Source organism: Sinohyriopsis cumingii, chromosome 9 (assembly GCF_028554795.1).
Source record: "Sinohyriopsis cumingii isolate HCF-2022 chromosome 9, ASM2855479v2, whole genome shotgun sequence".
Lineage (NCBI taxonomy): Eukaryota > Metazoa > Mollusca > Bivalvia > Unionida > Unionidae > Sinohyriopsis > Sinohyriopsis cumingii.
Genome location: NC_142969.1, coordinates 120,822,214 through 120,839,017, shown reverse-complemented (window position 1 = coordinate 120,839,017; position 16,804 = coordinate 120,822,214). Strand labels below are relative to the sequence as shown.

Below are 16,804 nucleotides of genomic sequence, written 5' to 3'. Positions count from 1 at the left end.
TTTTTATCACTAATATGCCTTTTGTAATTAGTATGCCTCTTTGTCATTAATATGCCTTTTTATCATTTATATGCCTTTTGTCATTAATATGCCTTTTTCTTTATAAAATGTGCATTTATAAGTATATTAAACAATAGTACGTCAATTACTGCAATTACGATGGCATATAAGAAAAGACGTGTTGCTTTGTTTTGTTTTTTCTCAAAGTGGTCATTCATGTTTTCAATAGTCAAGAATATTATTTAATTGCAAACTGTTTTCTTTCTAAATTTGTTTTTGCCGAAGGGAATCTTATTAGACGCAACTCGCAAATGAGCAGACTCTGGTAGCGAGAACATATATATATATATATATATATATATATATATATATATATATATATATATATATATATATATATATATATATATATATATATATATATATATATATATATATATATATATTATGTCAAACATTACCTTTTGTATATGATGGCTGACCCTTTTGTCGTGTCTTATTACACAGTGTTCAGCATGGTTCTTTGTGTTCTTCGTACAAGGATATGTGGGTATCGCTATTGGTGCAGGTAAACAGTTGCTTTATTCTTTATAAATGTGTGCCACTTGCTTGCATGGTTTGCTTTTTAGTACGTTTTCATTTTTCCTCAGTCTATTTCATAAATCATACAACGATAACCATTTCAACGGAAAACATCATTTGCTGATTTATTGTTATGTATTCATGCCTTTCATATGGTTAGAGTTGTGATTCATCCTGTTTATTTGTAACATGCCAGGTTGGAAACAATATATCTAATATGAGTATAGATAGGTAAGTACGCTAATACTTTTGGAACTTACTACTTGTATTCTAGGTACCCAGTTATAATTACTGAGTGAATTGCAATTGGAAAAGTCAATTTTTGACAACAGGTCTCAGTAAACCGTTTTCACATTATTTAATACAAAACTGTCTTTTAATATACCTTTTCTTTTCTCAAGATGAGTTATCATATTTTATTATTTATGTCAAATTGACTATTTTGATTTAAGTAAAGGTATTCGTTTCTTCATTGTTTTAATTGTCTTAATTCACTCGAATGTCACAATACATGAAGTTTCTATTTTGCTCATATTTTTCTTTCTTAACATTTCTAGTTTAAGTACACGTTATATTCATTTTGTGTTTACATTTTACTACATAAGTTTGGTCTCGTTTAAGAAAATATATGAATCCCAATTTCGCATTTTCAATGAAAACAAATTGCGACAGAAAGCAGGAAGTCATTTAATATTGTACAAAATATTGTGTTTCTTACTTCAATGTGCAACTAAAGCAAACTGGATTTTTAGAGTGGGATTTATTTTCGATTTTAGGATATTTAGAAAACATATGATTATGTCACTCGGGAAATGGTGAATAGAGATATGAAGTCCTTAACACTTAAAAGTAGTCCAAGTTTGACTATAGACCTACTTAGAAGACAGCATAACACATTTTAACTTAAACTTTCCTCAGATTTAAAATCTGTATTATATCGCGTCTGCATCTTTGTATTTTATTCCATAGAAGAAACAACTGCAAAATAAGGTTTTAAAAACTCTGAATTGCAGATTATCACTTAATACCGTTTACTGTTCCCGTGAAATCTTCGAGTTTAGGCTAATACTGAACAAATACACTCAGAAGATAGACGTAGCTTTGAAGGAAGGGTTCAAGACACTGGGAACTGTTTTCGTTTTCACTCTCTGTTAAGGATACACTTGCAAAAGATACAAACGAATTGCGTAGTTCTTGACAGGACACTGAAAAAGCAAGAAAAGATCCTTCGCTTTTGTAGAACTAGTCTCTGATTCTTGCTGACTTGTATAAATGAAATACACAGATGTCTAATTAACCTTTTAAATTTCTGAACCCATTAAGCACATGTATAATATCTTCACAGGAGTACCTAATCAGAGCGGTACTTGAAGGAACTGCGGATGACGTACAAGATGCACTGGGGGATACAAATGCTAAAGTGAAATTATTTGATAAGGTAACCACCTTATTTACCGTACATTAATAAACAAATACATATTTTTAAATTGACAAATGAAAGGTATATCCTATACACAATTAAAGTAAAATCCATATGGGACTCGTGTCCTTGAATCCTTAGCGAATAATAAATTTTGCCTGTATATTTTCGTCTTCTTCATACAATAACGTTAACATGCTCATGCCCATATTAAATAACAAATTTAAAAAATACAATTATCTCTGATTGAAGGATATTGCGTATACACCAGAATATCTATAGAGATAGAACACCAAAGGGACCTAGCAAAGCCGCTGAGAAAGTCGTAGATGGAGCGAACGAGGTTTAATATTGTTATGCATTTTCAGTCAGGTATTAAATACAAATTCTAGCGATTCAAAGAGTTTTAACCACGAAAGCATACATCAGATTTGACTATTCTACTGATATTGGGTGACTAAAGATATTTGAAAACAAAGAGACCAATTATCGGATGAGCAATGTATATGTTCACACAAGTAGAGTGTTAGTCATTATTGGGTATTCACACAGATCGAGTATTAGTCATTATTAGGTATGTACACAGGTAGAGTGTTTTGTTATTATTATGTATTCACATAGATCGGGTGTTAGTCATTATTATCTAAGCAGAGTGTTAGTCATTACTAGGTATTCACACATATCGAGTGTTAGTCATTATTACTGGACTGTATGATGCATTCATTTTCTAAAAGTCGTTTCTAATTTAAATAATTTCTACACTTTCCCAGCATAAATGCTTTCGTGCACATCATACCAGATTTCACAGCGCTTTATACAAGAAACCTTTAAAAAAAATTGAGTCGATATTTATTTACCGTGACTGGTTATCACGAAATATTGTAATTTTATGTATATTTCTTGTTTAAATTTGTACAGTATCAGGAGTAGGAACGTAAATTAAATGAGATGAAAACATTCCACGTTTTGTCTAATATCTTTGTTGATGTGTTCTGCCTTTAATATACCTTCCTTGTATAAAGTAGCGGCAATATTGACATGTACGTTTGACGCTGAGAATAAATATATTTTCTACAGAATGGCCTGACGATTTTGCATCATATAATCCTCCGGGATGACGGAATATCTGACACGGAACGGCAAAGAATAATGGAACTCCTCATTGCTGCTGGAGCAGATATTAACGCTCAGACAAGAAATGTAATATATATATATATATTTACTGATTTCTTTCTTTCTCTTTTCTGAGTTTCTTTTATTTCTAATATTACACAAACATCCTTGAATTTTGAAATTGTGTTTCTCCGATAAGACTTACCTATCTCATTACATTATGATAAATTTCTGCTACCTACGAATCCAACCCTCCCGGAAAGATTAAAAAAAAACAACATATTTCGGAATGTATATGATATACACAAAGCGAGCAGCTCCCCTTTCTACCTGTCATGTTGCCACCGTTATACCAGTTTTAATACTTGAGCAAAACCTTAAAGGATGTTCGCATTGCGGGGAAATGTATGAAGAATTATTTGAAATGTGATCAGGTAATCATTTAATACAAGAAATGTGCATTATCTGTCAAATAAATGACCTGTTTACATTACATTAGGAGAATAGGTAAGAGGATGAATAAATAATGGGAATCCAGCTGCTGTCTGTGTCACCCAGGAGGAACATGATTTCTCTAGCTAAAGGACTAATTTTCCTAATATTAGTTTAGCACAACAAGAGACAATTCGGTTATGCACGTGCGTTGGAGATCCTTGGGTGCTTCATTACTTGAGTATTGCCTCATCATGAAACGTTTCCGAAACGAATCCAATCAAAGTGGCAAATTCTTAATGTGGGCAGTACACCATTCTTAATGAGATCCTTATGAATATTAATGACTCGCGAAAACGAGGCTAAGCTAGGCAGATCGAGACAAAATATAGCGTCCTGCTGTACATCGAGTAACGATCTGAGCTGTTTGCCAGATATTCCTTTTGCATTCGTGTATTTGTGACAATCTAACAAAAGAAAGAATAAACTTTGCTTCCCTTTTCGAGGATATTCTTGGATATGAACGTACTACAATGATAGAATTTCAATGGCCCGTGAGTTATGTGTGCAGTTGTCCTTACGTTTACACACATCAGTATGTTTCATCAATAGTTTCATTAATTCTTATTCAGTTACGTTCTCTCTCTCTTTCTCTCTCTCTCTCTCTCTCTCTCTCTCTCTCTCGTAATTTCATTCAACTGGTCCTCTCATTATTTTCATTGTACTGGTGCTATCTCTCTTCTCTATCGTGTTCATTTTCATTCATTTTCCGGGGCCCCGAGTGGCCGAGTGGTCTAAAGCGCTCTCCGTTACGGATCACTGCCATCTCACCTCTGTCTGCGGCGGTTCGAGTCTCAGATTCAGCCAATGTGGGTATGTGAGAAAGCTTGCCAGTAGCTTCTCGTGGGTCGGTGGTTCTTTCCGGGGTTTTCCCGGGTTCTTCCTCCACCATTAATACTGGCCGCCATGTATAGCCTATCGTGTGCTGAAAAATGGCGTTAAACCCCACAACAACATTCATTTTCATTCTGCTGTTTCTATTTATTTTTTCAACGAGATAATATAGTTCACTTTTTCTGTAATTAATACTCCTACATCAATTCCTTATCTCTGAGGAACGCACAGTTTGCGATGACCCGGTTTTTTGGAATGCGACTAGGGATAACATTTTTAGAAACCTACCATTATAAAACACACATGAATACACTCATTTGCTTCATCGACAGAACCTATTTTGCGTTTGGATTTCTCTTTATTACATGATTCAGTTGCAAGAATATAGAAACACACCAACAATCATCCAGTTTCTTACCCTAAATTTCGGCCACTCATCACGACGTATTGCAACAATCCATTTTCTATGAAGCTCCATCTTCTTCACTGATGGAATATGGTGGAAGTTTAAATCTATGTGAATTCTAGCATTGCCATTGCACAACGGAACAGAACAATATTCGTCACGATTTTTTTCCTTTGCCAGTATCAATTGTAGCAGCCATGGCTGCAAGGTAAAATGAAGTTGGTGCCTAGCTTAGCCTCGTTCTGGATTCGTTGACACAGGGTCACAGGAATACATGAATACATTCTGAGAATGGTCTGGTTGTGCTTTCATCAGCTAGGAGTGGTCAGTGTCTGTAAAGCTACCACTAACACCGAGATTCAGTTCTCTCCTTAGCGAGGCCATTTCAAGCAAATGGAAATGTGAGAAGGCATAGTGAGCATCTGTGAGGGTATTCAAGTTGTTCCAGTTTGTATTAATTCCCTAACAAATGTGTGGTTTAAGACATATCCAATGTACAATTAAGAAACCCTCATGAACAAAATGGCGCAACAACAAAGCATACAAGTATTGTAAACATGTGATCCACTTTTTTATCAGCGACTACGCTTAGGCAATATGTCCCGAAATGTTACATTATGTTCAGGGCCAGGCGAAATAGTTGGTTCCTCGTATTTAGTAAGCTGAAATGTTCATTAGTGTACTTGATCTTGTAAGAGCCAGAGTAAACTGATTTAATAGCCTCCTTCATCCAAGCTTGTGGGGTTACATCACGCATTTCAGGATTCGTGTGGAGTTACATCACGCATTTCAGGATTCAGCATACAGCTGATGCGGAAATTGCCCGTGCATCTAAGGGAACATCTGAGGGTACATAAGGTCCTTCGGCTTTGCTTCTCTTGACAGATCGACCAATAAAAAGGAACGAATAGTTACTGCCGGGTGGCTAGTGACAGCAAGCTGTTCGTAGATGCAATCCAGGTTGTGTCATTAGAATGAAAGTACCAGCAGAACGGAACTGAAAGTAATTCGTAGATGCGGATATCATATGTAACTCACTTACTTTGCATGTTAAGTTAGTGCTTTCATAAAATTCAAGTCACGTACGATAGCTGCTTTGGTGACGGGGCAAGACAATTGTTCAAATTTAGACGTGTCAGGCAATGTCAAAACCGAGGAGAGATCCCATTGGAGTTTAATATTAGTGGTCGTGGTCCAGAGGTACCAAAATTCAGGCCCCAGGTCGGAGATTACTTTGTTGGGGCCAAACCGTCCCTTACATGAAGTCTGAAGGTGTTTGATATCGTGGAGAAGTATCCCTTGAGTATGATAGGGGCTGTCTTCTTGTCTTCATGAAATAGGGAAAGAAATGCGCCATCGGAAAATGGTGTTGAGAATGGTATGATGTCATGGATCTGACACCAGTCACTGACAACTCACGATTTCCCATTGTATGGCTCAACTGGAGGGCTTCAGCTGTTGCGATCATCTCCACGATTAACGTTCCAAATTCTTTTTCGATCATGACAACCCAGAAAGGAATCAGAAGAAAAGGAGAAGTTATCTATAAATGGCTGGAATAGTTGCGATCTCGACTGTTTCAAGGGAGTGGAGATTGCTATGACTCGTATTAGTACGCATGACCCTACATCGATCCGATCATTGATTCATGATATTTCATCTTAGCAGGGCAAACATAGCTAGTGTAGTCTGAGTCCCTCGTTTCTTAATCATCTTCATAATCAAAACTGATGGAGGAAAGGTGTATGCCAGCAATACCTTCCAGCTACTAAACGAGCAGTCAAAGTCCACGCTTCTATGAACTATACCTGCTTTTTTGAAAGAGAAATGCCAAACAACTCTGCATGAAGAAGTTGTCATTCCTTGATAATGAGCTGGCCAGGACATTGAGCTGACCAGTAATGTACTGGACTTGAATAATACCGAATATATGGAGTACACATGAATGTAATCCCCTATCGCGAAGCAAAAGCCTGGTGAAACCAAGTTAGAATTATTAAGTGTTCCATATTTAGATGAACAAAATGTTCAGAAGGGACAATATCAGAATTGTCTACATTGACTATCCACTTGTTCATGTCGTTACCCTAAATCCATACTAACGGGATTGTGTTGGGGTGTGTTGTCCCACTTCTCTGTGAAGGACGTCCTGAACTAAGATATTACTTAGTGTAACGTTTTCTTGAAGGTACAACTCAGCGCCTGGGTTGATGCCTTCACTGATAGATTAACGATTATTTTGAGGAGGAATACGCCATGTTGATATGTTTTTAAGGTTCCTTACCTAGATGAACCAAAATATCGAGAAGGGACAATGAGCGACTTCTCGAAGTTATTTATTCCCCAAACATCGATGGAAGTAATGTTGTCCATGCCGTGAGTCCAAAACCAAATTTATCGAATGTTTTGTCGTGCAGGAACGTGACCGTTACTGCGTGCGCGCGTGTGTGTGTGTGTGTGTGTGTGTGTGTGTGTGTGTGTGTGTGTGTGTGTGTGAAAATGTAAACCACGTTATTCGAAATGTTGTAGCAGTGTAATAGTTATAAAGTGCAGCACCGGAAAATTTCTCCGGTGAAAATGAAAAATGATTGTTACCGATCGAAGTGCCAATGTGACCGCTCCGGTGGCCTAGTGGTTAGAGCGTCCACCTCGGATGCGGGAGGTCGTGGGTTCGATCCCGGGCCGAGCCATACCAAAGACTTACAAAAATGGTACTAACAGCTGCCTCGCTCGGCGCTCAGCATTAAGAGGTTAATGTTAGGACTGGTCGGCCTGCTGTCAGGATAATGTGACTGGGTGGGACTTCATGCTACATGTCTGCGGCATGATGCCCCAGTGCTAGACATCACTATAAACTGCCACACTGCAGACATCGTAGCGATATGACTGAAAAATTGTTAAAGCTACGTTAAAAATCCAAATCACACACACACACGAAGTGCCAATAACGAATGGTATGATACTTGCAAAAATATAAAAATAACTTACCTGATTATGATTTATGCAGAATATAAAACAACATTTTGACTAAGTGTACCACTGAAAAAGAAATATGGATGGTTAGATTTAACTTATAAATGTTATTAAAAAAATTAACTGGATTTTCGGACGAACTTATGGCAGCAAAAGTAAAAACTGGCTCATCCGAGTATTACGGTGGCCATTTATCGGATAGAAAGGGTAGTTAGGTTGTACGAGTTGCTTCCCTTAGTTTATCTAAAAATATGGGGAGAACGGCGTATTTGTATTTCTGGGAGGGATGGATTCGGAGTAGAAGAACGCTGTCCTAATGTAATGTGATCAGACAATGTATTTGACGGAGAAATTGCAACCTTGCACGTCCGCAGAGAGCGAACACTTAACACTCAGGAAAATGCAATCTTAGAGACCCCAGAGAGCGAACGCTGATCAGACGGGAGATACGTTGTTGAACCGATTTATCAATACTGATGGACAAGAGCATATTCGACTGCATATAAAGAGGACTAATAAATATATTTGTATTTCCATTTACTTTCAAGTCATGACTTTACGGGCCAGGAATATTTTCCAATGAGTAAAATTGTTAGTTTACCGCATGGGTCGTATCCTTCCTTGTACCTTTGTTAATAGTTTTACATCTGATCGTAATATGTTGATTCAAAATTATTATTAATACATTTTCATGTGATATTTATCATATATTTCCATCACGAAACAAAGCTTGTAATCTTTAATTACTGCATTTATCTTTACTACCACATATTGGCAAAATGCGGCTTTTAATATTTTGCCTACATTTTATGATAAATGACGTATGCATCGCGCTTTCTTGTTTGGGTGGTGGTGGTGATATTCCAGTTATAAGTTGTTGTGTAAATGATAGAGTAATTCTTCACACACACATACACACACATATTCTTATACTTTATTGCATTCAGATGAAACGTTATTGATATATCATTTTACACTGAGGAGTAATTTCTATTTCAGTCAAATACAAATCCGCGATAATTCTGTATTGATGATACGCAGTATGCTGTGTTGCGAAAATTTTTCTGGAGTACGAGCAAGAGTTGAAATCAAGGGTTCAACGTGTTCTCCTTGTGCACCGGAATACCCTGACGTTATGCAAACCGTTTATTAACGTTATTTAACAAGGATGCCTAACCATTTCATTTGTACACAGTAGCCACGGATATCTCTGACCATTGGGGCTAATTTGATTCTTCTGTTCTAAAGTTTGGTTCATACCTACAAAGGCATGGGGTATGTTTAAAATTTAAAAGGGAATGGATTTCAGATCAGCGCTGTGGTGATGCTGGTTTGCCTTGGAGCATTATTAGATCTTGGACTCATTCGCTTAGTACCCGTATGCAACTTCTGAACTACGTATTAGTTTACATATATATATGTTTCCAAATTATTTTGGTCCATATGCATCTATCGTGCTTCCTAATGACAATAGCGAACGTGAAAATCGTAGAAAACGTTTTTCTTACTAGAACTGATACGAACTTGAATATTGTAACAAATTAAACAATGTACATGCTCTTCTTTTAGGACAAGAATACTCCCCTTCATATCGCTGCTTCTGTAAACCAAGTATGCAGTATAAAGGTTCTTCTGGAACACAAGGCGAGATACCAGCTGACGAATCGGGTGAGTGAGAAACACGAAGTAGTAGTGGTTGTAATCAACATTATCCTTCTAAATCTATATCTACGTAACACTCGGGTAGTTTTGAAATTCGTGTAAGCTTCAGTTTCCTTTATTCAAGGGAGACTATAGTGCGTTCAATAAATTGTTTACTTAAGCAGTTTACCTCCCTTACACCTACAAGCAAACAGTCAGTCTAGCTCATGACGTTAGGTCTCACTGGACAGTTTATCTGGTGAAGTTTCATCCGACAATGACCTACTGCAGAAAAATGAATATAATTTTACACTGAAGATACAAATAAAATCAAACTAATGATTTTTGTATAAAGTATAGATGTGACATTTTGACTGCAGCAATCAGGTTAATTCCTAATGCAACTGGTGGCTTTTATACTGAACCAACGCTGCCACCTACCCCTAAATTTTACATTCATTTTTGACAGCAAAGAGCTACTTTCAATAATTGCCTGTGCGTTAAAAGAATCAGCATGTGTCTTATGCATGAATAAAGTTCACTAGTGCTATAACAAATTAGCATCCTTTTCATCACCCCTCAACCATCTAGATTTTTAGATATGTACCTCTGTAGCAGAGACATGTAAATACGTAAGCCAAGTCGGCTGCTCATTTGCAGCCAAAGTTACGCATTTGATCTCCAATGCTCGTCTAACTGTGACAGGCAATCACCAACAAGCCAACCCATTTCCAATCCTAACTCAGCGTAAATCTCAACCGCATTCCATATTTAGCTTCTGTGTGAATTTATAAATGCTAGGCTTGTGATAATTAGGTATATGCCTTCTACCTTAAAAATTAGGGAGGTGTCAAAATACGAAACTATCCAGTAAGACCTTAAGAGCTCATGAAAGTTGTCCTTTATCAGTTAGTACGTAATTATCAGTTAGTTATACGACGTCAGGAGATAGTTAGACTTTTGGTGTGTTTTATTGTTGGAATTTTGTCTTTGGCAAATAAACCGACGTTAAAAAGCAAACGACAAAAAAGTGTATTGGGGTGGGGAATGCGCAAAGGCGAGATATTTTACGGGTTTATTCTATAACAGGTTTATCTATATCTAGTGTGGTAACATGTTATATATATATATATATATATATATATATATATATATATATATATATATATATATATATATATATATATATATATATATATATATATATATATTCTCTCGTAGATTCAGTACACGCCTTTGAAAGTAGCAGAGTACAACAATCATGAAGAAGCTAGAAAAATGTTGGAAGAGCATGCAAAGAAAGAAAAGCAAAGAATGGCGGAAGCCGGCAGAAGTTCCGGAACTTGTGCAGTTTTTTGACATTTTCAAATTGTCACCTGCTTTGATATGACAATCATAACTACACAAAATGCACATGCCTTTACCGCCTCCATTGATTTTTAGTTATAATTTAGTGATAATTTAATTTGCATATATTAATTTGTATATGTACCGAAAAGATAAGTGTAAAACGTGGTCAAAATGATGTATGAACAAAGATTGCATATAATGAAAGCGTAGTCAGGAAAATTATATACTTCACCGGGTGCTTAAACACTATTTCAGAGAGAAATCGGTTCATAATTGTGTGAATACATGGTGAATGAATGTAATTTTGTCTAAATTTAGATATTTTGAGTGCATTCGTAGGTTTTTTTCTCTACCATTTGGACTTCTGTTATACATCTTTTGAATAGTTGTAATTTTTATACTTTCTCATAAGTTGATATCAGACAAATGAAACGTCTGCAAACAGCTACTTTTCAATATTGACAAAACAAAAAGTATGTCGATTGCGAATCCAAAATTAGGTAAGAGAGAATTTCGTAAACACGAGACAATCTAGCATTTATTCAGCTTTACTTACCCACTGTCTACAATTCTTCTCTCTCTCTCTCTCTCTCTCTCTCTCTCTCTCTCTCTCTCTCTCTCTTTGTTCCTCACATACATAAATCAGGCGAGGAAAGGTTGCAATTCGCGTTTCCGTTTTGTTTCTTTGAAAGTATGGTGTTGACACCAAAGAAGATCAAAGGAAATGTATTTATTACGATGCTAAAAAAATTCTTGGATGATATTTGGAGTCATGGCTTATCGGATATGCCAGTTTACAACGCAACGGAATTTTGAGTAGTGTTGGATCAAATCTCTAATTTCATACAGTATAAGAAGTCACATTGTCCGAAACCCGTGTGCAAAGATTTTTTTTTGTTTATAGATCACTTCGTCGTTTTCATTGTGCTAATGATAATCTGTAGGGAGATAAACGAGAAGAACTTTCACAAAATTAACAGATAAAAGACGAATCAGCCACACAATGTACCGAAAGAAGACAAACAATTGCACAGCTAACAGGTAGAATGACTCAGCCGCACAAGTTCCGATAGGGCGTAAGTAGATCGACCGATACTACAGACCCAGATCGTGGTATTTAACAGCAGACTGACATAGATCAATGCTGTTGACGGTTGGCTTAGTGTTATATAAAAACAAATACATTAAAATTCTCTTTCTTTAGGCTGTAATGGCTTTTGTTGTGAATTTTGAAAAGATAAAATTTAATCATCTGTCATTTAACAGTTTTTTTTATACGTATGCATCTATATATATATATATATATATATATATATATATATATATATATATATATATATATATATATATATATATATATATATATATTCTTTAACTGACATCGCTTCCGTGCACCTATTTTCGTTGTCAGGTTGCTTTCTTTCTTTGCAACGTGTTGCGTTTGACATACAGTGATCAAAAGTTTTAAAACAACAACACCACTAAAACAACCACCTCAATAAAGTTATATGAAACGATGCTATAGAGTATAACGGACTGTTAACTCTACCCTTTAGCCCAATAATCATTATGGGGATTTCCAAAATTATTAATGAAGACGATGACAATTCTATTTTATTAATTGACATCTTGTTTTTGTCATTTGAATATGTTATAAGCGATGATTGGTATAAATATTCTAAGTCACTTCATTTGGTGTCATTCATACTTCTTGAAAATGGATATTGATTAGGCATGACGAAGCACATTTCATTTTTCTGACACTAATAGTTACAGTTGTCCTTAAGTTGTCTGGATACCGTCGTTTTTGAATGCTTGATATCGTCCATTCTTGTACTTACAATACGATTTATGTATAACTAGGCGTTGTCCCAAAACTATGCACATAAGTATGTAAATATTTCCCGCTCACCATCAAAATAATGGCAAATTATTTTCCTTATTTTCTACCGTATTTGCTTATGTGAGCACGCCTACCAAAGATCGACGCAGACATTGATATGTATTGCATAATGGGCCGGATCGACTCTGTTCGTTTCCATCATAATTCAGAGCGAACGGAGCAGAACCTGATCGCCTGGCGTATTATTCGGCGGTCAATCTGGGTCGTTGCTTTTGGCAGTTGGCGTTCGGTATATACGTATAAATATGGTATTCAGATAAGTCACTCATTCGGCATACAGCTCGTTAAATCATGACAAAACTACAGCTCAATTAGACCCGGGTTCATAGCATTTAATTAACTGCTGTGGAAAAGTCCAGATTCTCTCGCATATTTATTTACTCCTATTGTTAGGCTATTTTCCCTTTAATAAGAAATGTATTTTAAGAACAAATTCTGGGTATGTAACTGTATATACAAGTATTTCAAATTATTTTAAAGTTGACATTTTTCTTAATGTTAAATATTGTGAGGGTTAAAATGCGGATATGTGGTGCATTTTATTGTTTTGTGCATTGTGTTTCTAAACGAACGAAAAGAAAACTAAGAATCATTCAGAGGAAATAATATGAAATAAATCAAAGTTTAAAGGAGACTAGAAATCAAAATTTTCATTCTACGTATGTAATTCTCTACAGATTTTAATTCGACTGACATGTTTATAAATTAAATATCGTAAGCGGGTAGTGATTTTATTGCATGGAAGATACCACGATTCCGTAAATTGCCGAGTTTTTCCGAGTTTTAATGAGACGAGAGATCACGTGGTACCATGACGCAATACTAGCCAGTCCTTGAATACAAGCATTAACATTGGCGAGCGAGGCAGACGGAAGGAGACCACATTTGGGTTGCACATTCAAAACTTGAATCTGCAGTCTGAGATAATAGTTTATGTACTGTACTGGTCAGTGTTAAAAGAATTTTTTTAGGCACAGGCCCCGGGCAGGTGACTTAAATAAACTCAAGCCCTGACTAAAATTCCACAAGCCCGGACAGTTCATACCTGTCAACTCTCAAGCCGGGAGAAAAACCTCCTGATTTTGGGGGTATTTCCTCATCTACATCTCGATCTCGTAATATCTCTAAATTTTTCGCAGCGAAGTCCCGATAATTACATTATGTCTGTCAATTTTCATTTGTCAGAAGAAGAAAAAACCAACCCCAAACCGTTTATAAATAGATATAACGTATGCAATCCACAGTCTAAGCTGCCACACTGCAGACATCGTTGTGATATGACTGAAAAATTGTTAAAGCTACGTTAAAAATTCAAATCACACGCACACACGTCTAAATCCGGCACTGGACGAAATAATTAATATCACACAACATTTTTTTTCTTTTTTTTTTCTTCTTCAGTAAATAGAACGTGAAAATTAAACATTATTCAAGTAAATTTCAGATGTTTTTAAACAACTACAACATTACTATAGTATAACAAAATTGAAAGAATACAATTGTCACCAATTAGCTTAAATGAATGATCACTGTGAAATTTTCTCTGCAAACAAAAATCGCATCTCCATTTCCGCCAAAGAAACTCGGCCAGTTAACACATGACATTCCTCGACCGTATATGTAAAGTTTAATTACCATAATTAAATTAAAAGGAATAAAACAAAATATACCATGCAGTATATGTGGCCCTAAAGAACTAATTCTGAATAAATATTTTGTTCAGCAAACAGTGTTACATGCATTAAGACTTAAACCTGAAGTCCATGGCATCGTAAGTAACAACAAAATAGGCATCGTTTATTTTGGCAATCAATTGCTGGTGCTTACACACACACACACACACACACACACTGTCGAACAGGGTTTCTTTGAAGTATGTCCGAAGGGGAGTCCTTTTCACAAGATCAATGCAAGGATGGAATATGTTCATCAGTCACATCGGCTTTATTGTGATGTGATGTGATTTTGATTTTTAACGTAGCTTTAACAATTTTTCAGTCATATCGCTACGATGTCTGCAATGTGGCAGTTTATAGTGATGTCTAGCACTGGGGCATCATGCCGCAGACATGTAGCATGATGTCCCACCCAGTCACATTATCCTGACACCAGGCCGACCAGTCCTAACACTAACCTCTTAATGCTGAACGCCAAGCGAGGCAGCTGTTAGTACCATTTTAAAAGTCTTTCGTATGACTCGGCCGGGGATCGAACCCACGACCTCCCGCATCCGAGGCGGACGCTCTAACCACTAGGCCACCGGAACGGTCACATCGGCTTTATTGTTTGCGTACTTAAATCAAAACTTTAGCTATTTTGCAATTTAGCCAGAGCTAACTCGCACGTTCAACACTTTTCCCAGGATTTAAAATATTCAACGTTATGTCTGGAACAGAGCCAACTTTGTGTCTAAGCCTAGCATTTGCGTATCCTTGAGCTGCCATTTTTTCAGAATCCCTGTCGTAACAGTTCTTTGAGAAATGTAACGAGCACATAGGGCTGTATGGTGTTGCTTTGAAATCGACTCGTCTGTAATAATGTATCCATTCTTTCAGTATGCCTTTATCTTTCGGAAAAGAAAAAAAAATGTTGTCCACTGGCTTTTCTTAATGTTTTATTACACCCGTAAGCAACGCAAAACGGTATTGTCTTTTACTCTGGCAACTCCCACTTGGGCTGCTGGAGTCGCTACTATGACGTCACATCCCGAAAGTAACCGAATAGGCGCGGAAATTTTGCATACGAGGTCACGGAAATTCAGCTCCTAGAAGATAGGCCAATATTTTAATATTGGCATTTCGGTCGCAGATGATACTTCAGAATAAGGTTTACTGCTATAGTACCTTTATTATTATCCAATATTTTCATTGGTTTCTGGTCTCCTTTAAACTAACTTATATTTTACATAACCGTGCATGTAAATTTTTGTGTAGCAACGGACACGTAGAACGATAAAGCGACATAGAAAGGGTGATCGGCTATAATCTTTGTTCGGGTGTCTTCAAGATGTTGGCTTCTTTTGAAACGCAGACGTGACCCAGAGACAATTCCATGATGTTCCTGGAACGACAATGTTGTTCAAATAAGCCAACTAACAAACAACTGTTGCAACCTGTTACTTTGATTATTACATATAATACTGCAACCTGTCACTTTGATTATTACATATAATACTGCAACCTGTTACTTTGATTATTACATATAATACTGCAACCTGTCACTTTGATTATTACATATAATACTACATATAAATAAAGTCATTTGAATGCATTAAGATGTGAGTTTTAGATGCCTTAGTCTCATTTGTGAAGTATATGTTGTATTAATCCCTATTGTCGGTGAAGTATATGTTGTATTAATCCCAATTTCGGTGAAATATATGTTTTATTAATCCCTATTGTCTGTGATGTATATGTTGTTTCAGTCCATGTTGTCTTTGAAGTATATGTTGTATTAGTCCCTATTGTCTGTGAAGTATATGTTGTATTAGTCCCTGTTGTCTGTGAAGTATATGTTGTATTAATCCTTTTTGTCTGTGAAGTATATGTTGTATTAGTCCCTATTGTCTTTGAAGTATATGTTGTATTAGTCCCTATTGTCTGTGAAGTATATGTTGTATTAGTCCCTATATTCTGTGAAGTATATGTTGTATTAGTCCCTGTTGTCTGTGAAGTATATGTTGTATTAATCCTTTTTGTCTGTGAAGTATATGTTGCATTAGTCCCCATTGTCTGTGAAGTATATGTTGTATTAGACCCTATTGTCTTTGAAGTATATGTTGTATTAATCCTTATTGTCGGTGGAATATATGTTGTATTAATAAATATTGTCTGTGAAGTATATGTTGTATTAATCCCTATTGTCTGTGAAGTATGTGTTGTATTAGCCCCTATTGTCTGTGAAGTATATGTTGTATTAATCCATATTGTCTGTGAAGTATATGTTGTATCAGTCCATGGTGTCTGTTTATTGCATTTGTTCCTATTAGGTCCAGAGTTTCACATTTCATGTCGCTAAGATTCACCATGGTAACAAAAAACACCATGGTAACTAAATTCTCTCGTGACTCCAAAAAATCTATGCTGAGTGA

General features: G+C 36.1%; 1 protein-coding gene across 4 annotated transcripts in view; it reads left to right on the top strand.

Annotated features, from left to right (window-relative positions):
- LOC149792610 (transient receptor potential cation channel subfamily A member 1-like) overlaps nt 1-15,990 on the top strand; it is a 53,729-nt gene extending 37,739 nt beyond the window's left edge. For all 4 annotated transcript variants that reach the window (XM_089971240.1, XM_089971239.1, XM_089971238.1 and 1 more), the window contains 4 exons: nt 1,928-2,020; nt 3,080-3,202; nt 9,390-9,488; nt 10,683-15,990. In XM_089971240.1, the coding sequence (XP_089827366.1) occupies nt 1,928-2,020; nt 3,080-3,202; nt 9,390-9,488; nt 10,683-10,820 (453 nt within the window). In that variant the 3' untranslated portion in view covers nt 10,821-15,990. The remainder of the gene's footprint in view (nt 1-1,927; nt 2,021-3,079; nt 3,203-9,389; nt 9,489-10,682) is intronic.
- Nucleotides 15,991-16,804: the final 814 nt, after the last annotated feature.